Raw genomic sequence first — 26,569 nt, forward strand, 5'->3', positions numbered from 1 at the left:
TTTCGATAGCGCAAATTTCTGCCTGAAGGATACTGGGGTAGGTGCCCATTGGTTCGGAGTATTCAGTTTTCGGCCCAAATACTCCTATCCCTGTCCCTGCTTTAGTTTTGGAAGAATCAGTATACCACGTGATGGTATGGTCTTTTATATACTGAGTAAGGATAAGCAGGGATAACTAGAGATGTGCAGATTATGCAATCGCATAATTGCATAATTTTTAAAAACGCTTTAAAACGGTTCAAAGTTGATACCTCAGTCATCACTAAACCTTCCTGAGGACGAATACACCCCGCTTAATAACGCATAATCGGGTCGTTTTGCAGCATAATGCGCCAAGTGCATAATTATCGCATAAAGTGGCATTTTTCCTTTTTTCTGCAATTTAAGAAGAATATTGTGCGAGCCAATTAAAATTGTTGTGGCGACTTGTGACGATGTTGGAAAAGAAAGGGAAAAGACTCATCTGTTACACAAAGTACCTACGCTGATTTCAGAGTTTTACATGGTATAATGTCGAATGAGCTGAAAGAGGCAGTTCAAAATCCAAAACAAATAATGATAACACAGATTTTGTATGCAAGGTACTGTTAGGATTGAGACCCAATTATCATGAGTGATTTTTACATACTGCATGCAAGTTTTGCATATCCCAATGGCAAACGTCGATAGCGAACGAGCTTTTTCAGCCTATGGAGCAGACGTTGCAGACTTTCTCCTGAAAACGTTGAAGTTATGATGTGTATGTATTTTGGAGATGATTGTTCGGATTGGGTTGTCGAAGATGATGTTGAAACTTAGCTTTTTTCTTTAGCTTTTTTTATGAGATTAATATTTGATAATATTATTAAACTTTTGTTATCTTGTTAAGATGTTTTATAGTTACCAAAAAACGACATTGTTTAAATATAATATGTTGCGTTTTGTGAAATCTTGTGTGTTTTTTCTGTTTTAAAAAAACTAACCATTTTCAACACCTTTATCAACACCTTTAACGAAAATACCGACCTTTATGCACTTTTTTACTTAAAAACATAAAATTACTTTTCTAGGAGCATTTTTTCGCATAATAAGTAACTTTTTAACGCATAATGAACCATTTTTGGGCGCATAAAAGCCGCATAATATAACAAAATTTGTTCGCATACAATAGGGTAAAATGCATAATCTGCACATCTCTAGGGATAACTTGGGCCCGCATAGAAAACTAGAAAGAGAGTATCTCAATATTTGAAGGAGGCTACACCATAATTGGAAATGGTTGAATAAGCTGAAAATGATGAACAGATCATCCCCATAATTTGTTTAAAATTTGTGTGATCAATCGTGGACATCTGAAATTACAAATCCATTGTCTCGTTTTGAGGTTTAAAGCGTTTGAAACGACTACCAAAGTTGTAGAAAAGAAATAGCATTCTATTCGGAGTAAAAATGACTTTTTCTGCCTTGTCCGGCCTGTAACGTCAAACGTGTAACACCTCGTCACAAAAAGTATCATTTTTACTCCTAATAAAGTAATACAATTACTGATCCATTAATACAAAACCTCAATCGCTACAAAGTGAAAACGTTTGGTTCTATAAATCAGATGTCGTTGACTATTTATCCCACATTGGCGACAAAAAATGAATGGAAAAAGAACGCCATAGTGTAATGTCTGTCGCTGCGAAACAACAAATTATCGTTAGATTACATTACTAACCTTTAGTTACGGCCTTGTCGGTGTTTACAGCCGTTCGAGAATTATGGGAAGCAGAGAGAGTAACTAACAGTTAATATAGTAGTAGAAAAAGAAAAGTAAAAAACGCATAGAAGGCGAACACTAGCAATCAGTCTGAGTCATTTAAATGTTAATTTATTTTAATTGCAGTCTTATTTAAATTAAGTAGTTGCTTGTATAAAAAAAAACTCTTACCAAAAGAATTATCTCTTTTGTTTTTGCTGATATGAACTTAGATTAGGGGACGCTTTTAGATGTATCAAATCTCTTTCTTTCAGCAGGCATATGACAAAGTTAAAAGGACGAAGGTGTTTAAAGCATTAACAGAATTAGAGGTTAGGAAGAAACTGACCAAGATGGTAAAATTGACACTCCAAGAGACAGTAAATGAAGTCAAAGTAAACAAGAAAACGATGGAAAAATTTATATTCAGGGACGGGATTAAGACAGGGGGATCCACTATCTCCGGTACTGTTTAGTGTAGTATTAGAAAAAGGTATAAAATATGCGGGAATCAATAGAGAGGGCCTTATGTATACAAAAAGACATCAATACTTAGCCTTTACCCATGATTTAGTTATCTTAGCAAGAGATCGGAAAGAGCTGATATCGGTGACCAAAAGACTAGAAAATCTAGCGCAAAAAGTAGGCTTAGTGTTTAATGAGACGAAAATGAAATTTATGGAGTGGTCAGATAGGGATTTTGAGAAGAGAAAATGTCTACAAATGAATTCTGAGGGAGGTAAACGATACAAGTTTGAAGAAGTAGATACATTCACATATCTAGAAGCCGTATTTCTAAGGAATCCAAATGTAACTCAAGAAATTATGGCAGGAGTAAGAACATTTCTAGAAGTTTACAAATCAGAATGTACCAAACAATGATACGACCAATAGTGCTGTATGCATATGCAACGTGGACGTTCAATGCAACGGAAAGTTCGAGGCTAGAGATTTTGGAAAGAAAAATACTGAAGATTTTTAGAACTCTATCTCTACATATTTTTCGGGTAACAAAGTTAAACTAACTCTCAGTTTTATTAAAATACTAATAAAGCAACATAAAATGGTATATTTTTTTAGCCAATGCTAGTACTCAATAACAATCAATTAGGTGCTTAGTTAATCTGAACATTTAAATTTAAATTGAATAGGATGACTGTGTCTGCCATTTAAAAAAAAATAATAGACCAGCATATTATACCGAGGAAATTACTATTGCTTGGCGCTCATTTTTTATGTGGGAGGATGATTCATTTCGGTGTCATATAATAATTAAAAAAAATATCGTTACTGTGTCTGCTCTTGCCTCCACACAATAGATTTGTCTATATGTTTAAAAAATTGCGCAAACTGTATTTATATTGTTTCATTCATATGCGCTTGAAATAAACGGTGACACAAGCGATAATTTTTAAAAGTTTGGTTTGGTGTTAACTTATTGCTTTCTTTGGTTTGGATTTAAATATACTGATTCCTAAAATTATATATTACCAGTTAAATTTGTTCTAATAACTCATCATACAATGCCAGGGCTTTGACAAAAGCCAATACCTGAGACGGTTTGACAGAGGTTAGTTTTCCATCTCCGATATCAGTCGTACCAATGGTTGTCGTCTCGGCAGTCAGTGATGAGATGTTCTGATGTTTCCCCATTTTCCCAACAGAATCTGCATTCTTGTTTCTTAGCTTCAATCTACTGAGGTGTTCATTGAGGAGACGGTGTCCTGTTAAAAACCCCGTGACAATCCGAAGAGTGTTCTTACTTATATCAAAGAAAATTTTTGATTTTTCTTGGTTTCAGGTTCTTATTTTAAATGACCGTACCAATAAACCCCATATTATAAAAAAACTTTCCTTTTATTGAAAATTTAAGTCAAAATGTTGCAAACGGCTACTCAGCAGAGGGTGCGATAGGTACCAAAACTGTAGTTGTTAAAACAACGCAAGGAACTTCACAAGGTGGAGTGACCTCCCCCCTACTGTGGAGCTTGGTAGTGGATGAACTACTGGAAGAATTAACTCTAGCGGGAATACACTGCATAGGGTACGCAGATGACATAGTCATCATTGCACAGGGGAAACATGAAGGCACCCTGTGTGATATTATCCAAAGAGGATTCCGCATCGCTGAGAGATGGTGCAGGACTGTCGGGCTGAGTATTAACTCAGATAAAACCGCAGTAGTGCCATTCACCAGAAAGCGAAGTTTGAAAAACTTGAAAAGAATCCATCTAGATGGAAAGGAAATACTGCCATCACAGGAAGTGAAATATCTGGGAATAACCCTGGATAGTAAACTTCTCTGGAACAGGCATATTAAGAACATTACCAGCAAAGCCACAAAGGCTCTCATGATATGCAGAAGACTGGCGGGAAATAGGTGGGGCTGCGCCCCTAACATTTTGCGCTGGATGTATACCATGATAGTAAGACCCATGATTACTTATGGAGCAGTTGCTTGGTATACAAAACTAGAGCAACGTACAGCAAGGCAAACCCTGTGCAAAGTACAGAGACTGGCATGTATCTGCATCACAGGTGCCATGAGAACATGTCCAACAGCAGCAATGGAGGTCATTCTAGACCTAACACCACTGCATATTGTCGTCGGTAGTTATGCCAATGCGACAATGATTAGAATGGTCATTGACGGAAACAGTACTGGGAGAATTTTCAGGTCAGGGGCTTGGAACACCCTCAAAAAGAAAATTCCACTTCTCCAACTCCCAGTGGATGACATACCAAGAATTTACAACTTTGAGAAACACCTCACTGTAGTATTGAGTAATAAAAAGGATTAAAGCAACAATATCTGTACCCAAGATTGCCCTTACAGGTCAAAGATTGTAATGTTATAAAAGGTTAACATAAATAGATGTTAAATCCGAATAATCAATTAATATAACATGATTATTTTAATAATCAAATACAAGTAAAATTTAAGCAATGCTGAAGGCAAATACTTAAAGTGTTAAAAAATATAAAATGTAACAAAATGTTAAATATTATAAATTAAGGGTTAAAGTAATGCTGAAGGCAAGTACTTAACCGGTTAAATGTAAAATGTTAAGAATAGTTAATTTCTTAACACACTAATGATTATTTAAAATCAAGTTAATAAAATATTGTGAAAAATACCAGCCACATAAAATTTTCTCAAAATGGGACGGTGACCTCGGCAACGGCCGAATCCGAGGTGACGATTTTGACGTTTCCTGTCTTGTCGATACACCAGGGTACGATCCAATTAAATATTTTCGATAGAGAACGTTCCGAAATTTAAGTGTTGTAGAAATGTAAAGAAAATATCGATATAATAACAAAAAACGTCTATAATAAAACGAAGTAGCATTTAGAAAATTAAAATGCTACAAGTTCCGATTTAAGTTGGTTTCAACTTGGAAAGCAGAACGGTTCGGGTCCAGTTAAGGGACTTATTTTGTTCAGCTTCTATAAACATTCTTTCACCAACTTCGAAGTGGTAGTTACTATGTTGATCGGACTATCGGATAAGACGATCTAAGAAAATTTGTACGCATCTTTCGATAGTGTAGATTCCTGCTTTGATTCTGGATTGCAATTATGTAAGAAACACCCTGTATTTTTCTTCTTTATATATTTATGTCAAGTCTTCTGAAATTTCTTTCACTATTATATCTCCCACTAACTAATTTACCTCTATTATTCGTTATGATTTATTACGCCAGAAATAGCCTAGAACCGGTCCTAGCAATAACATTATTTAATAATTATTTACTACATGGTACCGGTACCTTCACCGTATTTAAGTACCTACTTATCTACTGGGCGTCTAATGGAACTTTACAAGCACTGTAATTGGTACCATTAAGATGATTGATGCTCCTTCAGGCCTGTCCCGCGATGGACAAAAGATATTTTTTCGAAGAACTTTTTAATGTGATATATTAGTTAAATTGTATTTGTATAGAGGTGAATTTCGAATATACGATCAAAATAAGAGATCAAGAAAATAAAAGAGCATTTTTTAATAAAAATAAATGTATTCTCGGGCATCTGTAGAGGTTAGTTTAGGTTAGGTCAGGAGGTTAGTTTAGTTCTTTGATTTTAATGAACATAACATAGGTTACATATGGTGAACTACTGAGGATATAAATGCCAGATAAAACAACTTTAGTTGCCTTTGCAGATAACCTTGCCATTGTATCATGTGCAAAGGATGAAGATGTACTGATGAACACCGTCAACTTGGCAATACAACGAATTGTTAACCGTAGATTCACATAAAACTGAAGCAATATTACTGACCAGAAAAAGAAAAATGTCCCCGGTGCAGTTTTATATACAAGGAACTTGGTAATTTGCCCGAGTAATTCTTTAAAGTACTTAGTGGTGTGTGGCTGGATACCAAATTGAATTTTGCGGACCATATTAATAAAACCAAACCAAGGGCGAGAAAACTGTCACCGCTTTAGCCTTACTCATGCCAAATGTAGGAGGTGCTAGAGCATCCAAAAGAAGAGTACTTGCTAGTGTTGTACACTCGCAGCTGTTGTATGTTGCACCGGCATGGCATAAAGTCCCTTACAATTGCAAGCTAATGCAAAGACTACGCAGAATACAACGCATTATGTCGATTAGGGTATGCAGCACATACAAAACTGTATCTGGAGAGGCTATAGGTGTTGTTATGGCTGAAATGGCGCCTATTGATCTGCTCATACAGGAACGATATGATAGATACCATGGGATGGATAATAATCTAGCAAGGACAAAACTTCTCCAACAGTGGCAAGAGAAATGGAATAACGGAATATATGGCAGATGGACTAACAGGTTAATACCCGACATACAACTATGGTTAAACAGACAATATTGAGAAGTCGATTACTTCATGAGTCAAGCATTGTCTGGCCATTGTTTTAGAAAATGTTTATACGATCGTCGCCGTCGTAGGGTAGCATAGTGCATCATGCATCTACTCTGGTCGAGATGATGATGTTCAACATACACTATTTGAATGTGAACAATGGCAGGTCCTTAGAGAACAACTCCGTATAGAAACCGGCAGAGCCTTTGACTTACCCGCATTTATGATGTACCTAGTTAAAGGGAAAGTACAATAACAACAGTATATCGGATTGTTCCAAATATAATAAGTTGTAAAGAGAGGGAAGAGAGACAACGAGCATCATAAATCTATAGACACTTTTTGCACTGAAGCAATACGAGAGCGGATTGCAAGTGGTAGTTGGAGAAGGTTTTTTTTAGCCGGTAAGAATCCGGCACTACCCAACTGTGGGTGTCTTGTGCAAGATTTTTTCCCTCCTCATCGAGAAAAAAAGGTAAATTTGTATATTAAGTCACTGCTAACAAATTGGTGTCCGTTGGATTAACGCAGCGAAATTCCCATTGGTATTTTTCTGAAGAGATGAATCCGCGACATAAGTATATACATTTTCTAAGAAATACCTTGTATACGGTGAACTACAAGATCTAGAATTTATATTTTTCATGTATATTCGTCATATTTATACTCTAGACCAGATAAAAACCTTTACTTCCTACATCTAATACTGCCTTAACACTTAAAGTATAAAATACTTCACAGCGCAGCGGTTATATTAAAGTCGTTTCGAATTGTTAAACGAGCTCCCTCAGCGAAATATCGTTTCTTAAACGGTTTTAATTTCGCACAATCGCCACCTTTACAGCTTTTCATTTGAGCCATGAGCCACATAAACGACCACAGAGCAGTAAGAAGAAGCGAGAAAGAACTAGAGGGTAATTGCTAAGCATCTCGGTGAATTTTCAGGGAGTTGAGGAATATAAATGCCTGGTTTATATCTTGCTGTAGCCAATTTTAAGCTCGCACAACACATAGCGCTGAAAGGCAAAACAAAATAGACCTGAAATTGTGCGAGTTTTAGATAAAATGGGAAGGTTGCCAATTTGTTTTTTTTACCCTATTTAAAACAAGAGTTTAAATGAATTAAGGCGCTATTCTGTAGGGTTACTTCCTAATTATTTTAGTCTGTTATTTCTCTAAGGTATTCAGGTCTCTATAAAAGAAACATATTTTCTCTTTATGGTTTTTCAAATAAGTCCAAAATAACCGAGTTATTTTAATTTGAAAATTTCAAAAAATTATTTTTCGCTTACATTTTGAGGTACCGGTACCAATTTTTCCAGCAATTTATATCCTAGCTTTCCTTTACAACAATTATTTTTTGTATTTTTTTTTTAGAGAAGAAAATGAAGTACCTATACACCTATATATGTCAGTAACTGGATGCAGGTCGCACAACACTCAATGAAACGAAATATGCTGGGAATAATCAAGAGAGTAAAAGAATAGAGTCAAAAAAACACCAAAAGACCCAAAGGTGTGAGATGTCATCCACAGAATCAAATCCCTCAAGTGGCAATGGGCAGGACACTTGGCAAGAAGGACGGACAACAGATGGACCACAAAAACTACAGCATGGTACCCACGAGGAATTACGAGACCTAGAAGAAGACCAAATCTGTATAAGACCATACCCAATTATGTGAGGGAGGCTACACCATAATTGGAAATGGTTGAATAAGCTGAAAATGATGATGACGATATGTAAGTAAACATATTTTAATCATATTTTATTTTTACTCCCCTACCAACTATTTCTTAGCATTTTTTCTAAGCAATTTTTTTCCACAAATTTTAAAAACAAATTAACACTTTTTTCCGGATTTTTTTCCTACCAATTATGAATTATGAGTATAGTACTTTTATAATATTCATAGTAGAACATTTTACTGGTCTGTAAATTGAATTCAATAATATTGCAAAATTATTTAACCACTTGATATATATATTTGAGATCAATATAATATAGTTTAATTACATACAACGCACTAAATCAAAATATAAATTATTACTAACATTACACTTTATATTTAGTTCAGTACAAACAATTGTAATACAAATTTATGCACATAATGATGAACAAAACATCGAAATCGTTTCAAAAATAATTATGTCATAATATATGTATTTCAAAATTCAAAATTCTTGCATAAATAAAGATAATATAAAGAGATTATATAACATTACAACATCAAAATATCATTAAAAAGTAAACCATTAATATTACACTTATCGGTTCATTGTAATATGATAATTTTACAAGAAAGGGAACTCTAGATTCTTCTGTAGAGATAGTCAAACAAGATATTTATTTTAAAGTCTATACATCAATTAAAATGGGATACGGATTCATTTATTTGCTTCCTATCTTCGCGACCAATCCAGTTGGTAAGGAGGCGTACGTCACTTTTGACAGATGCTACTGATGTTTATTTCTTGTCAGTTTTTGATTTAAAATATTTATCATTATCCTGTATAAAGACAATGTAAATTATAAATATTACGAACACTTTATTCTACTTACAATCACAATATGTAATGGCCAGCGGCCTAGCGTGGTGTCAATACACGGGGATGTAATAAGTAACTGCAATAACATGTAACAGGTTAACAGGTCCTTCTTCAATAATTTTGAATTTTTCTGAATACACCATAGAACCGAAGGATGATTGCAAAATTATTTCTATTTTACAGCTGCACTCAGAATCGGCCATCGCGACGCGTGATAATATTTTTATTTCATACCGCGAACGAGATTTGTTTAAAAAACTGCATCACCCACCGTCTAAAACAGCGAACGGGAGACGTTATCGCGGCCGAAAAGTTCGCTGATCCCGGCTCGCTAGGGCATTCAATCCCGGGATCCCGTTTCCCGAGATCCCGGACATTTTTTCAATCCCGAAATCCCGGGATTGTCTTTTCTTTAATCCCGGGATTTTCGGGATTCATCATTACATTTTTTCCTTAATTTAAATCGTACACAAGTCTTTCATGATAGTACAATATGCGCTTATAAACAACCCTGAATGTTTGATCAAGTTTGAAGATGATGAAGATCTAGTTTGAGTGATAATACTCTTGATCGGCTTGTTTTTTTTAAGAAATTTTTTCAAAAACTAAAAAAACCCACTTTAGATCCTCATCTTTGTTACTGCATAAGTTGTTATTTTAGTATCTCTTAGTAATCCTGCGTTATGCTGTATTCGATTGGTTATGTAAATTAAATAAAAAATGTATATTTTAGTTCCTTTTATGTTTTTTTTTGTTAAAAAATAAACTTATATGTTATGTTGTTTTGTAATGGGAATGACGTTTAATTTATGTTAATGTTTTTTTGTTCAATAAAATTTTGTAAAGAAAGAAAATATAATATAATTCCAACGTAATTAATTTTTCGTGAATCCCGGGACCAATCCCGGGATCCCGGGATCGAAAAATTATAATCCCGAAATCCCGGGATTGAAAATTTCTTTCGGGATTGAATGCCCTACGGCTCGCGTTCGGCGGCGTTCAAGATGTAACGAGGACAGTCGCATCATCGTGCTGTCGAGATATTTTTATTTTTAGCGTTTATAGCGTAGGTTTTAGCGTTATCTATATAGCTCGACCAATACAAACATTAAATAATTGAAACTGAATTATTTGAATAAATTTACTGAGAATTTTACTCTATTATAGGAGATATCAGTGACTTTTTTAAATAAAAACGTATTACCATATTTTGAAGGGATGCTACGCGTCACCCGCATTGATGGATATATGTATATATGTCAACATATTTTTATATGGATATGTCATTATTCTTATTATACGAAGGAAATAAGAAGAAAGAAAAAATAAGAATCAGTTTGAGTATTTTCCGAGAGTATCGTTTAGGTATGTGGATGATATTTTTGCTGTTTTTGACACACATTCAGACACCAAAGATAATTTTATTTCTAAGTTAAATAATCGTTTTCGTTCCATTAACTTTACACATGAAATTGAGAACAACGATAGATTACCATTTCTAGATGTATTAGTTATTAGAAATACTAATAATTGCCTGGAATTTGATATCTATAGGAAATGAATTCCTAATGAATCACATCATAGTGTTAGTCTATAGAAAATTCCTAATGAATCACATCATAGTGTTGAACATAAAATGGCTAGTTTAAATTTCTTAGTTCATAGATTACTTAGTTTTCCACTTTCCAACGAAAGATATGAAATAGAAAGAGATTACATTAGGAGTGTAGCTGAGTATAATGGATATTCTCCTTCACTAGTTGATAAAATAATTAGAAAACTTAGGTATAGGTTAATGATTTCTGAAAATTCGACTTCTCAAGTGGAGAAGGATACGTCAAAATATTTTTCAATACCGTTTGATAGAGAGTTATCCCGTGGTCTAAAAGGAATTTTTAAGAATGTCAATTAAAAACTTGTGTATATAGTGCTAATAATTTTGATTCGAAGCTTTCATTTCAGGCACATATAACTACTAAATTAAAGACTGCTTATATACGGTTGAAGAATTTTTCGTCTCTTAAGAAATATATACCATCAAAGACTAAGTATCAATTATGTGACACACTTATTTTATCTTTATTTGATTATGGCGATGTTGTTTATGGTACATCCATAAACGCTAGATTCTCTAGAAAAATCCAAATACTTCAAAACTCGTGTCTACGGTTTTCTTTTAACATTCCTTTTAGAGATCATATAACGCCACATCTTAAAAATTTATATATTTTATCCATGACTAACAGACGACAATTTTATTTAATGACATTCATTTATCGAATTTTAACTACAGAGCAGCCTCCCTATTTGTTCTCATTGTTTCACTACGTTGACCATGATCATTCGACTAGACAAGTGCATTATTTTAAAATTCCTCAACACCAAACAGCTAACTTCCAAAAATCTTTCAGTTTCATGGCGCCACATTTGTGGAATAATATTTCTAATAACTTTAAATTTCAATCATTTACAGATTATAAAAAACAAATTAAAAATGATTTACTAAATTCGTAAATATTATAATTTCTTCCACTGATTTGTGAGATCTTGTTCTTCTGATATGCCCGTCATTGGTTGCTGTTCCGGTTTTTACACTGTTTCATTGTGCCTCTCTGCTTATCTCCGCTCGTCCCTGATAAAATTATATTTTCACTTTTTTTATATAATTTTAATTTTGTTTATTTTTGTAATTTAATTTATTTCTATTTTGTATTTGGGGTCGCACCACTCTGGCACTTTGTGCCATTGTATCGGTTTTTTAATCGCGGTGCGATCCCTTTAGACACACATTTATTAATACTAATATTATTCTGTAAAACTTAATGGGGTCTAATAAAGAAATTTGAATTTGAATTTGAATTTAATAATAAATTACAACAATTATTAGGTAATCCAAAGAATAAAACACCTCCACTGGAAAGGTCGGGTATTTATGAAATTTCTTGTAAAGATTGTAATCAGAAATATGTTGGGCAAACTAGAAGATCAATATTAATTAGATTAAAGAACATTAGGTCAGATAAGATATGGTAGACCAGACAAATCTTGCGTTGCTGAACATATTGTTCATAAAGAACATTGTATAGATCTTAATAATTTAAAATTAATTAAACAAGTCTCAAATTACAGGCAATTAGATGCATATGAAAGCATCAGAATTAATAAATGTATAGATAGTATGAACAGAGACAACGGTCCAATTCCGGTGGGCTCTGGCTCGGTTGGCTAGATCTTGCCACGCCCAATCTGTGCCCACTGAGTGAATATATAAACGCTCAAATTGTAGATTGTAGTTAATTTTTTAATCATCTGCTGATGATGCTAACATGGTTTGAAACGCGCGTCCAGTGTAAAAGTAACAGTGTTTTGGTGTATTGTGGTGATTTAGTGTTTTATTTTGCTGTGTAACACCAAAGGTTCCAACCCCCAACTGTAATCGAAGGAAATGTTGAAGACGCTTTTCAGCATCTTCGATGTTTTGAACAACATTTATAGCTACCAAGTCGTAAATTATCAATTACCGGAATTAAGGAATTTTTAGAAGAAGTAGTTTTCATTAAAGAGTAATAGGAAGTACAAAATCACACAGTTCGACAAGCAAAACGATCCTTTAAGGTAGCCGTTTTCAAATCGCTTAGCGCAATGGGTAAAAAAGCTAAGCCAATCAAATGTAAATACCGAAATCGGTAGTCAAGTGCGAGCTAAGCGAAAATTAACGTCATATACGCTGAGCGTCTAAAAGCGTTTTCTGAGTTAGAGAATTCGGTCCCAGGCTTTTTTTTGTAGAAAACTGTGTTTCCTGCAGAGAAAGGTCCCTTGTTATGAAAAAAAAAACAGTAAAGATACATTTCCCACTGCTCGGTATGTAATATACTATTCCGGTCTTGTAACTTCACTTACCATTCTTTTATTGTATTTTTTTGGCAACGTATCTTTTGAACATGTACACTTCATCTTGTTCGAATACGGACGTTTTGGGCCACCCAAATTGTGCGCCTTGTATAGGTCGTTGGCCCGCGTCGTGTAACCACACTTACGAAACGAAAATAATACAGAGTGAGAGAAAAAAAAACCGAGCAAAACGCTGTCCCTTGCGACGACGACGCGTTGCCCACGCAACAACTGTCTGTCGCGCGAAGTTTATTACGGACCAGGCTTGATGTATTGTTTATTACTTCGTTACGAGAGAAGATTTCACTGAGAGACAACTGGTTCTTTTTATGAGGCGAAAATTGGCATGTTCTATGCTAATTTTCAGTTTAATTTCGTAGTGTTGGAGTAACTTGTGATATGTCCCGGTTCAATTGGATACACTGTCATGTTAAAGGAGGGATTTTAACTCTTAATTGCTGAAGTGGAGTCTGAGTGACTCCTGCAGTATACTACTCAGTGTACTTTCCTGATTTTTACTATGCCTTAATCTACCGAAAAGGTGGCGAGCACTGATTTTTCATTTTCGAAATATTGACGTCGCGAAGTCTAATAGACTCCACGTCAGCATTATCAGCAATGTGTAAAACGCTTAAAACCGTATTAGAAAACATTGACTCGTCCACAAATTCGTGAAAATAAATTAGTCCAGATGTTCGTAAAAAGGTCTCTAATTATTTTGAGAAATTTCATCGTATCAGTAATTTTCAGGTTTGTAATATGTATATGATAATAAATAGATTAAAACTTATATTAATTTCAGGAAACATCGCGGGCATTACAGATTGTTGTAAATTAGTTTTAAAATATAAAGGAAGTTTAAAACAGGTTTAAAAGTTGAGTTAGTAGAGAAGAACAAAATAAGGTAATGTTGGTAATGGGACCAAAGATCAAATAACACTTGAAATATATAATATGTACAATTGTAAGTAGTTTTTATGAATCTGTTTGATTTATATTGCATTTTTTTATATTGCTTAAAATATATATTTTTTTACTTTACAGGATACACAAAGAATAATAAAAAATACAGTTACTCACTAAAAGCACTTAAGGTTTGTAATAGATGTAGTTAGAATATCTAACACCAATCCAAATCAAAAATTATGTTTTATTTTACTGGTATTCCTTTGAAAGGAAAGTCATTTCATAAATAAACAGAAGGACATCGTATAGTACACTCTATGTTAATAATTCTTTTTTATCCTATACTTGTTAGTTGACGCATCACTAGGTATAAAATTTAGTACTGATTCCAGACCTATAGTTGTGGTTGTGACATATTCTGATGTGTTTCTGGCAATTTAAAATAAGTTAATATTTAAACAAACATTTCTGGCTTTCCTGACAGAAGTGTGAACACAAATTTAATAAAGGTATAATGTGGATAATGTTCTGATTATTACAGTTTGCATGGATGACTGTTTTTGTATGTTGTTATTTTTAATAAAGTATATTTAATGAGTTTTTCAGTATTTCTTTTTCCTTCAGAGGATTGTGTTCTAATCTTTATATATAAATTTTCATAAATTCTATCTACAAAATTTATTAGCTTTTTAAAAGAACTATTTAAATAAGATGTTTGAAAATATATAGCTGTTTTTGCACACATGAATTCAATTTGTGATTAACTGTACTGAAATAAAAATAAATTAAGAGAAATGAGGTGATCTATCAACTGTTACATGAAACGTATTATCCTATTTCCAAGTCTTCTATTAATTTCACTTATTAAGCAACTATTTTTATTTAATAATCTTGATAATTCTAGGAACTCTCAGATATCGTCAAAACATGAAAACAAAAATTCACTTCCTATAGTTCTTACGTCCCTTTAACTGAAATATAAGAAACAGGGGAGTTAATATTCTGACTGAGAAAGTTCATAAAATACCTTTAAGTAAAATCTCTTCGGATCTGCGGTAAAATACCGTTATTCTTATTAAATAATTTCAATGATCTATGTTTTTATTTATGATTTATGACAGCCACCTAATAACCTAACTTTAACGTCAACTTGACAATCCTGAAGAATGTTATTGTTAACCAAAGAGAAAATCAATTTCTGAATTCGCTAACGCCAACTTATTTTTCATTAAAGAAAATAGAGGAACTTTTAAAAGAATTGTACTATACAATCCATTATTTCTTTAGTGCAAGATCTTTAACTAGTTACAGAAAGAGAAAACAAACAAATTGATACGCCGCTTATTACCGAAAAATTATTTCGGAATAACCACGTTTTCGCTCTCTAATTTTAGAACACCGACAAATATTTAGGTCGAGCTACAAAATTTGTTTTCTTTTTCTAATGCCGAGCTAGACGATGATTTGCTTTGCCACGGCTAAAAATACACTGGAAAGATGTTAAAGATCAGTAGCGGAACATAGTATGGCATTACATACATCCAGTAAATGTTACAGCATTATTCGAGCAGAAAACGAATACCAGCGCCTGTATAGGCAAGTTAACTTGACTAATTGGCCGATTTCCATGGAGAAAATGAGATTTATTGTGAGAGTAGTTATATCTCCCTTGATAAAACACTTTACTATAATAATATAAACATAAATGCTTCACACTTTATTTAGTTTTATTCCATATCTATTTAAAAATAGCTTCGTGATGCGCCACTGTTGTGGATTTTGTTAGAAACGAAATGGATTCTGTGTTGAGTTCAAAGCTTTTAAGTTTCTGGAAGTGCGTCGTCATGTGGAAACGTCCATTTCTCCGAGTGTCCGACATCGTTATAATTATTAACATCGTTTAAAACATTTCCATCAAAAGAATTTTGAAAGGTCTCCAAAATAGATTCGGACACTTTATATACTTAGTCTACAGCACGTTTTAAACAATAAAATTTTGACTTCCTATATACAAATGCCAAAAAATTAAGTTTTTATGCTGAGGAAGATGCATATATTTTATTTTTCGCCAGAAACTGTTCAATTTATTAGAATAAATATGGGTAAATGCAAAAAAAACTTTTTTCTTGAAAGCAGTACCACAATTTTATAAAACGGGCCATTAAAATACTATGGATAACGCAAACGACGCCTCGCGAATTGAAACGATATTCTATTGGTCTGACGTCACCAGCCGTTCTCGTCGACACGCGATGGCCAGCAGCAGCCAGACGTGTTCCGTCTATGTACGTATTTAGGTGGCGTACTAACACATTTTTGTTGCTTTTAGCGTTGATTGAAGGAGCTTTTTATGCTTTTATTGTGCAGTTGTTATTTGTGTGTATTGTGTGGTCTGAGAATTTTTTAAGTAATGGCAGATTCCGGTTTTGTAAAACCACAATCAGATAACAGACAAAGGAAGTAAAATAAACAGAAAACTTTGAAAATCAGAAAAACTTTATTAAAAATGTGAACTCAGATATGAAGCAGAACTGATCTTCAATGTTACTTTCGTGAACTTACAGTTATATTAACACACAGGTATATTAACTTTCTCCAGAAAGTTCACTGCTTGATACACTGTTGAGTAGAACGAAAAGCAAATGCATGGTTTTCATGTACAAAGTACGAAAAATGTTAATGTCTTCTTCAAAAGCAAATATCTCCAAAAAAAAATAAAGCTATCGAGATGAACCAAAAAATGAACTATCGAGACAAGATGCACCTAGATGATAGAATGGTTGTCAAATTCCTTCCTTTTTTATCATATTCCACAGAGTGTTTCAAACTTTCACCAAAATAACGACATTTTTTGTTTCCTCGCATAATCGACAGATGGAAACTTTCAAAGTCCAATTTGATCATCAAAAGATCATCAAAATCGATCTACTAGAACGTAATATATTAGGGCTGGCATTTCTGGCCTTGGGTGCCTATTTCCGTATGTACGAAGAGTACGGTCAACACACTGATAAAAAAGATAGACTTGAACTAAAGTCGTCATCGTTCTTGAAAAAAAAAATTAGTGGCAAGAGAATTTATTTTAGCGTAAAAGAAAATATTTTGCCTGAAGAAAAACTCTCTTAACTCAAGAAAACTGGTTCTCTTGAAAAATTCGAAAATTTCTCTTGGATCTATTTCCATTCAATCAAGTGCATGTTACATTGTTTTAAGATAATAAGAAAAATACGCTAGGAAGTACTTCATTCAAGAAACAAGGCCATTTTTCCAATAGCTAAGTACTATTTTGATGAAAAATAATAACGACACGCAAAGACGATGACGAAGGGCGGCATATATACAATCAACAATCATTCGGCAGTCCGATAAGTCGTACGTCGCATTTCATAGGTCGCACATCATAGTACGCACGGGTTTTGTTGCTTGGCATTTTCCACTTGGAATTTTGCATAATTTCCTTTTTCAACGCATATCGTATAACAAATTAGTGATCGTTGTTAACACATGCATTTGTCATTTTTTATGGACAAATTTTAGGATATATGGATTCTTTAAAGGAGTTTCTGAAAAAATGGGAATTAGAGCATTTATTTGCTATATTTGAAGGTAAGAGACACTTGACACTTCAAACCTAAGGCACCTGTTTAGATAATGCATGCGTGACTATAGATAGAATAAGAATATAGGTATCGATTTTTATATGCAAATAATTAAAAAATTTTAGAATTTCAAGTCGTCGTATTAAAACATTCAAAATGTGACCAAAGCTTATAATTTTAATAATTTATTTGCTTTACTTTGATTAATCGTGATGTAACATTTTTTTTGTAATTTGTAGAGTGATGAACCACCCCAAAAAATACCAAGGAGTGAAGAAGCAGAAATAACTACTATCGAGGAAAATAATATCACTTTACTTACTACAGACCAGGAAAACCTAAATTTATCAGAAAATAATATACCTCGTAATATGCCTGTAACTCTTCTCTTAGATCAAAATAAATTTTAAATGAGTCAATAGTATTCGCTATTGGTTTAAGAAAAGTGTCTCTTTAATCAAGAAATGTCCCTTTTGAATCAAGAATTTTTGCATGAACCAAAGGGACTATTGTTCTTGTAGCAAGAACTTCTTTGCATATTCATTTTGGGTCAAGAGTGAAATACTTTGAACAGATAGATTCTTCTATTCCCTAAAGTAATTTTTTAAAGCTTATGAAAATATAGTTAATGCTTTGGGCAAAGAAACATCGTTCTTGGTCCTATTGAAAAGCGCCAATCTTTTGGGTCAAAGTCATATTCATTTCGACTGAGATCCTTTTTTTCAGTGCATGCTTAGCAAAATAAGATGTACTGAATAAAGACAGCAAGCAAGTATTTTCCCAATCGCATGGAATCTAGCGTCAGAGTAAGTTGTTATGTAATAAATCTTTCGTATTTTTGCTCTCTCCGCCTTACTAGATTGCCATAGCGATTCACTCCTATATATGTAAACGCCGATCCAAGGTTTCGCTTGCCAGCAGGTATACAACTTTAAAACACATCAAAATTTTAAGGTGCTTGTTTTTCGTGTAGCTGAATATGAAACAAAAAGTAATTATAAATTTACTGAAATAAACTAATACGAAAACTGACATGAAACTGAGTTAAAACCTGCAAAAATATTCATAGCACCAAACTAAAAACTTCTAATGCATTATCTTTATTTAGACGATGACTAAATTCTCTATTTTAGGGAAAAACAAGCGACCGAAAACCATTTGCAATGTAAATTGCAACGTATGTATGGATGGCGTCACGGCTGAAAGAATCACATTTTCATAAAGTCGAGAACGCGGCGCAAAATAAGGTTATTAATTTACATGAAGCCAAGATATTTAATGTCTACGTTTTGAATAATCTATTTCCCTTTGTCTATGAATAATTTCTATGGCATATTGTTTCTTTCCTCATGATTATTTCTTGCTTTGATGTCAAATAAAATATTACCACATTATTAAACTAAAAATAGTTTGGGGTCTTGTGCAAAACAGCTCCGTACAAATTAAGAGCTTTTTTTATTTTTAGAATGGTTTTTAAAGGACGTAAATGGTACTGAACCTCGAGGGCTGTAACTTCTTTTAAGAAGCATTTTAGGGTATATGTTTTGAGTAGGATCTTTTTAACGTTACTTTGAATGTGGTAGACAATGATTCAGTATTAAAACTAAAAGAGTTTCGATAGACAGTTCTTTAATCATCTTAATTCACGAAATCATATTCACGATTGAGAAAGAGAAAAACATTTCATAGGTCGCACATCATAGTACGTACGGATTTTGTTGCTTGGCATTTTCCACTTGGAATTTTGCATAATTTGCTTTATAAACGCATATCGTATAACAACTTAGTGATCGTTATTCACATGCCTTTGTCATTTTTTATGGACAAATTTTAGGATATATGGATTCTTTAAAGGAGTTTCTGAAAAAATGGAAATTAGAGCATTTATTTGCTATATTTGAAGGTAAGAGACATTTACCTAATGCGCCTGTTTAGATAATGCATTCGTGACTATAAGAAGAATAAGAATATAGGTATCGATTTTTTTATGCAAATAATTACAAATATTTTAGAATTTCAATGTGACCAAAGCTTATAATTTTAATAATTTATTTGCTTTACTTTGATTAATCGTGATGTAACATTTTTTTGTAATTTGTAGAGTGATGAACCACCCCAAAAAATACAAAGGAGTGAAGAAGCAGAAATAACTATCGAGGAAAATAATATCACTTTGCTTACTATAGACCAGGAAAACCTAAATTTATCAGAAAATAATATACCTCGTAATATGCCTGTATATGATGTATAGACTTCTCTTAGATCAAAATAAATTTTAATTGAGTCAATAGTATTCGCTATTGGTTTAAGAAAAGTGTCTCTTTAATCAAGAAAAGTATGAAGAACTTCTTTCCATATTCATTTTGGGTCAAGAGTGAAATACTTTGGACAGATAGATTCTTCTATTCTCTAAAGTAATTTTTTAAAACTTATGAAAAGATAGTTAATGCTTTGGGCAAAGAAACGTCGTTCTTGGCCCTATTGAAAAGCGCCAATCTTTTGGGTCAAAGTCATATTCATTTCGATAGAGAGATCCTTTTTTTCAGTGTAGCATATAAGCTCAGTGGTTTTAGGATTTAGTTTAGTTCACACTTGATAGCGGTCAGTGATACTTCTGATCAAAATGTTGTGTAAGCAAAAATAATAGAGACAATGGAAGTCCGAACAGTTTTAATAGGAACTTTTTGTTTTATGTTTATCTGTAGAATCATTGACGTTAAATATACTATTTTTTGACACCCTGTATAAAGTCCGTTGGAAAAATAACGGTCTGATATAATAAGGCCTCTTATTTCTGCATGCCTGGGTCATAAATACAATTTTTCTCGTAAAAGCTAAGAAATATGCGACTATTAAATTCCAAGGGGTCTAAAAAATGTGGCTGAAGAAATCTCCACTTTTAAACAGCAGCCAAGCCAAATTTTTATATCTTTTCTTCGGCATGCACGATTTTTTAATTAGTTTGAATGCGACTCGGGCAAGCAGAAGCTACTCGTTGCACAGCTTTGCCATAGAAATTTGTCAGGAATTAAATTGATATTAAACTAGGCTTTCAGGTTTTATTTTTAACGTTTTCATGGGATTCTTTATAAAATATGCTTTTTTATTGTTTTGGTTGTAGCAGAGGTTTTATGTTTCGTTGTTTGTTCCGTGGTTTTAAGCAAAGTTTGAATTGTACAGGGTATTTCTAGATAAGTGTGAAGTCTACGGAAATCGCCAAGTTGGACATACTTTGGATTTCTTAAAAATATCTGGATCTCTTATTTTAAAAATATATAATTTGAACTTTATAACACAATTTATTTTTTTTAGATCTTTTTTGACACCGAATGAATGCTCCAAAGTCAATTATAGATAGAGTAGAAATCAGAGGTCTAATATCATTCCTTAATTATTGAAGCTTCAATGTATATGGATTGATCCTTGGAACATGGCTCAATATTAAGGTAAGAAAAAGCTTGTGTTTAAAAAACAATAAAATACTTTGGTCTCATGGATTATACGGGGAAATTCTGATGTCATTACAATCACCAGTTGACCCGACTGTCATCTACACTATGTAGATTAAAAAAAAGTTTAATAGAAGTGCTTAAATAATATCGACCTTTTTTTTACCCTGGTATTTTATACCTGGTAAGGTATACCAAATCTCGTTTTTTTTTTATTTGAAAAAATAAAGAGTGTGAGCCGGTATATCAAACTTTTAAAAAAAATATAATAAAAACTCTAAATATTTATAGAATTCGTCTAAACACCGGTTCCCATTAGAACACCGAAGTTAAGCTACGTAAGGCGATACTAGTGGATGGACGGGTGACCGGGTCGAAACTCTGTATCGTGCTGTTGTCCAAAAAAAGGCAAAAGTGTAAAATCTATTGACACACAGTACTCTTTCACGCCGGTTCGAGGCCGGATGAGATCGGATATCTCGTGAGTAAGAGTCGATTTAGGCACTTGCCAACTCGGTAGGCCATTGACCATGACATGGCCGAGGACCGCGGTTCGGATTCCGCGTAAACAAAGTAGGCCCCGTCCAGATTAGCCCTTGTAGCAAAAAGAAGACGTTAACTGAAATATTTACTTTATTTATAGAATTTTTAGCCATCGTTCTCTCAGTTACTTGACAACCAGATGACAGAGATTGGTGCCGTCATTACGGCATTTCGTAAATAATTATTGCATATTCTTTTTAGTAATTGTCACTTATAATATCACAAGAGCTTAAATTATTTTCGGAAATTTTTTTGAGGGCACGAATATTTTGAAAATTATCCCGAGTCGAAGACGAGTGATAATTTTCCTAAAATATTCTTGCCCGAAAGAAAATTTCCAGGAATAATTTAAGCTTGCGTGGTATTCAGTAAGAAAATTTCACACCTAAATTTGAAAAAAAATATATTAATCAAACATGACATTTTAAAATAATTTCAATTTGTTAAGTTGGCCAAGGTATTGATGTTTTTGACATATTATGTGTTTTGTCATTTTTGTTTGGGATTCTGTCATTAAGCTATTACTAGTTTTAAAACGTCTGTACGTAGAGTAAGAAGTGTATAGCGAAATGTCGCGATTTGGAAAAGTAAACCAACAAGTCATTAAAGAAGAAATTGAAAATATAAAACCAGATAACACCCGAAAATCAAAATCAAGTGTATGGAAACAGTTTGTTGATATCTAACATATTTCCTTAAATAAAAAATATTACCAACCTTAGTTACATCAAATGCTAAAACTCAAATGGGTAATATTTCAATATATAGACATTGTAGTTCATTCACATTATGATTGTAGATCTTATGTTTACCTTTTCAACTGTCTCTCTTATTTCATAAGTTTTTGTAAACCTTATTGTTAACCATACCGCATAAAAAATCTAAAATGAATAGGTCAGATGATCGAGGAGGCCCATGCAATTGGTCCACTTCTTCCTATCCCTGAGTTTGCACAATTATAATATAAATAATTTTTAACATTTCCTTCATTATGGGGGGATCATAATGAAAGTCATGTTGGAACCGGTTGGAACCACTCTGTTTCCATGGCTAACTAAGTGAAATTGTTTAAAAATGATATGAATTGGCTATAACTCAGTAATTTTTCGAAAAAAAAACATACTACAGCTTATATCGCTAAAAAGCTTAAAAAATGGCGTTTTTTATGAAGTCATATCCAACTGGTTGGCTATGACTTCATAAAAGAAGAGAAGTCTGTAGTGTCCCACATTTTTCTACAAAAATATTCAATATAAAACCCGTATGAACGGCACTGGTTGAAATAAATAAAATTCTTGGTACACTAAACACTAAACTGTATAAAAAAAGTTTTTTATTAGAAAATTTTACCACCTTTAAGACGATTAGGATATAAAGTTTTTTTCTCAGAATAGGACCAAGAATCACCCCCTTAAATATTAGCACGCCATTAAGGAACACCCTGTATTTGCACTTATTATTTAAGACTCGACCTGTATATCACAAAAACTACAAACTTTTCATCTTAAAAATGTCCCTCGAATATTATTAAAAAATTAACTTTGAATGCAATCCAATTAGTTCAAAGTCGGGTTTTCTTAAAAACTTGCGCTCCATGCCATTGCCTTCCCCATCTAGCTCTAACTCGATTAGCATTTTTATTAAAAAGCAGCAAATAACTTGGCAATTTTTCAGGCTTGCCCTATTTAAATTATTTACAACTAAGCGAAGTAAGAATTATGCAAATGGTGCACTCAACGGCGCGACCAAGTCGGTCCCATATATTTTATCACTGTATCACGGTGAAGGTAGAAACTCAGAGTGTTATAATAGTCCAATCAGTGGGGGGCCATTATAGGCCTCTGCCATACAAAAGGTGGTGTAGTAGTAATTTTTTAATATGTTGTTAAGGTTTAGCTCTTGATGAAGAATCCAAGTTTTCGAATTTAGGGTGCGACCGCTCGAGCCGCCGTGCGACCGCTCGAACCGTCTTGAATTAAAGATACAAAAAACAGTATTTTTCAAAATATATCCGCAGCCGTTAATCAATTACGATCAAAATGTTGGAATAAAAGTTAGATATCGATATTTTTTCGATGTATCAAGTATAACGAGACATCGTAAAAAGAGCGGAACAATTTGGGTGGAGTAATAATTTGGGCGGAGGAAAAAAAATAAAAAAAAGGTTTTTAAATTTTCGGATTTTTTTTAACACGTTGAGCCCCAGCGTGACACTAAAAAAAAATGTTTTGTTGGAACCGGTTTTTTTACTGCTTCAGACCTTTATAATATTTGGTCTATACATGTGTAGGTAAGGTTTAATATACACCGAAAAAGGCATTTCAAGGTTTTTTTTTTGTTTATTTTTGAGTCATCGCGTTGATGCCACCCCGTCCTAAGGATGAAATATTCTTATTTGGACCGTGAGTACCTTGCTGAAAGAATCTATTCAGCTAATAGTTTAAAACATGAAAAAGTAGCTGAAAACATTCTGTTTCTTCATGCTTTTAGTGGCTGTGACACAACATCGTCAATCTTTAACCAAGGAAAAATGAAGTTTTGTTCGCTTCTCCAGAAAACAGCAGGACTCAGTGACACTATTGGCATTTGTAAACATCAAGATGCAACACCAGAGGACATCGCAGATGCTGGAGCACGCTTTCTCGTTGCTCTGTATGGTGGCAACTTGGAAGAAGACACCTTAGAAGAAATCCGCTACCAACGTTTTGCTTGATCAACCACAAAAATAAATCCAATCTTGCTTCATTGCCACCAATGAAGGATGCTGCGCGGTATCATTCTTTCAGGACATATCAAGTCCAGAAATGGTATAGAATCGATAAAAACCTGAAGACTGGGGCTGGAAACTGAGCAGTAATGGGCTTGTTCCACTCACCATGACAAAACAAGCAGCACCCGACAACTTATTGAAATTCATTTCATGCGCTTGTAGAAAAGGATGCGGCGCAGCATGTGGTTGCAGGAAAGCTGGGTTGAAGTGTTCCGTTGTATATGGCTTCTGCAGTGGTCAGTCATGCGAAAATGTCCCGGAGATTCACATAGACATTGAGGACGAAGATGACCAATACTTAACAATGGAAGATTTGTTCTATTCCCATAAGCACCGATTACGATAACATCAAAGACAATACTCAAAACGTTATTAAGAACCGACCATCAAGAAAAGAAAACGCTAATAAATCGCCATGGCACTGCCTTATTTTTCAGTTTTTTTTTATGTTGTGCGTTAACATATTTTTTTCGCTCCGTGGCACCGTGGCACTACCTCACCAGCCGCTGCTGTTTATACCTATGTAAAAAATAGCGAGAATTTCGGAAATATTACAAAATCGGGGAGTTTTACTATTTTTTTGAAAAATATGTTCAACTTTTCGTCACTGTACCTTCTATCCAAGATGGCGGTTCGAGCGGTCCCACCCCAAGGTCGAAAACTTGGATTTTTTGTCAAGACCCAAACCTTAACAACATATAAAAAAATTACTAGTACACCACCTTTTGTATGGCAAAACACCCCACTGACTGGATTATAAAGCACAGAAAAGGCCTTTACGAGACGTCAAGCAAAATTTATTAAAACACTTGATATTTTGTTATAATCCCCTTCGAAATACAGAATTTTTAAAAGTTCGCCACTTTTAACTAGTAGGCTTTGGATCCCTTATTGATGATATGCTCCTAAAGGAACTCGAAAACATATTTTTCCAGCAAGACGAGGCACCGCACCGCCTCAGAACGCTGAAGTTATCAGCAAATTTTTGCAGCCAATTTCAAGAATAATTAAATAACTAACCAAGTCAGCAGTTGGCCGTCGAGGCCGCCGGACTTAGTGTATATGGATCTAATCCTATGGATGGATATCTTTGCGGAAGAATAAAGGTTCTTATTTTTAAATTGGGTGTATAATCTAGACAAGGATTTGATATACTTAGCAGTTATAAGAGGGTATCTTTCACCCCCACTGAGTTGAGCTGGGGTTGAGCCCAGGGGAGCCTAGGGCTTTTGTTTTTTTTAATGAAAAGCATTAAATTCATGAATGTTTACATGAATTTTTACATTTTTTCTCTATAGACTTGGTTATCAAACCGTGATCCCATAGATTACTTAAATACCTACAAATTTTCTAAAAAAAATAAATTTTTTGAGAAAAAAAAACACATTTTTTGAACACAACAAAATAATAATAACTAAACAAAACTAGAAAACGTCATTTTTACTACATCACAAGCAAATAAAAATTAATACGTAGCCAAGAGCCATAAAATCCAAGATTTCTCTGGGGGATGCCCAGCAGTACCTGGGGAGCGGGGTCGGCACCCCCGGGCTTCCCTGTAGTTACGCCAATGATTTTAAGGTACCCAAAACAAAACAAAAGAATCAAGTGTGGCATATTATTATACTCAGGAGACCGAGTTCTTTCAAAACCTGAAATAAAAAATGCAGGTCCGTATTTAAAAAAATTAAGTTGACCTCTGTATCTCACAAATTATCAACTAATTTGAAAATCTTAAAGAACTATCAGATAGCCCTAATAAGGTGGCTATGAGAACGTGTAATTAGTTTTTTGATTTTCTAAAAAGTAACGGCAGGAAAAAATAAAATTGATTTCCCAAAAAATCCGTTTTTTCCAAAAAAACTCAGCAATCCTTGAAATTTTTTAAACTTTTTTGAGGGCATCTTGGTGAACATCCCAAGGTGCAACTTTGCCCTAATTTAACCATCTTCGTATCTATTACGGTTTCCGAGATACCAATGCTCGTACCTTGAATTTGTAGCACCCTGTATATACTCGTATATAGCAACATAGAACTTTTTATCTACTACAGATGGAAGCTTAAATATGTCTTTTTAGTGTAATATTACTCTGAGGGTAACGACATGCTGTGCCCAACCGATAACCTTAAACTTTAAATATCATTCGCACGCCAAGTCAAGCGTTATAAATATTCAAAATGCAAGCGTTTAGCGTGGATAAATTGTCACAGATTTCCTTTATAAGTTGTATAACAAGATATTAAAAATTGTTTTTTTTTTTCAGAAACAAAAATCTTTCGAAATATTGCGA

General features: G+C 33.7%; 2 protein-coding genes across 2 annotated transcripts in view; one reads left to right on the plus strand and one right to left on the minus strand.

The window, feature by feature from the left end:
- Positions 1-26,569, minus strand: part of LOC115874403 (muscleblind-like protein 3) — a 705,900-nt gene that overhangs the window by 603,572 nt on the left and 75,759 nt on the right. The gene's annotated exons all lie outside the window — the stretch shown is intronic.
- Positions 6,183-6,578, plus strand: LOC115874296. Its single transcript, XM_030889404.1, has one exon. The coding sequence runs from the start codon at positions 6,183-6,185 to the stop codon at positions 6,576-6,578; it is 396 nt and encodes a 131-aa protein (XP_030745264.1).

The sequence above is a fragment of the Sitophilus oryzae genome, unplaced genomic scaffold, assembly GCF_002938485.1.
Source record: "Sitophilus oryzae breed Bouriz unplaced genomic scaffold, Soryzae_2.0 scaffold_1274_pilon_pilon, whole genome shotgun sequence".
NCBI classification, from domain to species: domain Eukaryota; kingdom Metazoa; phylum Arthropoda; class Insecta; order Coleoptera; family Curculionidae; genus Sitophilus; species Sitophilus oryzae.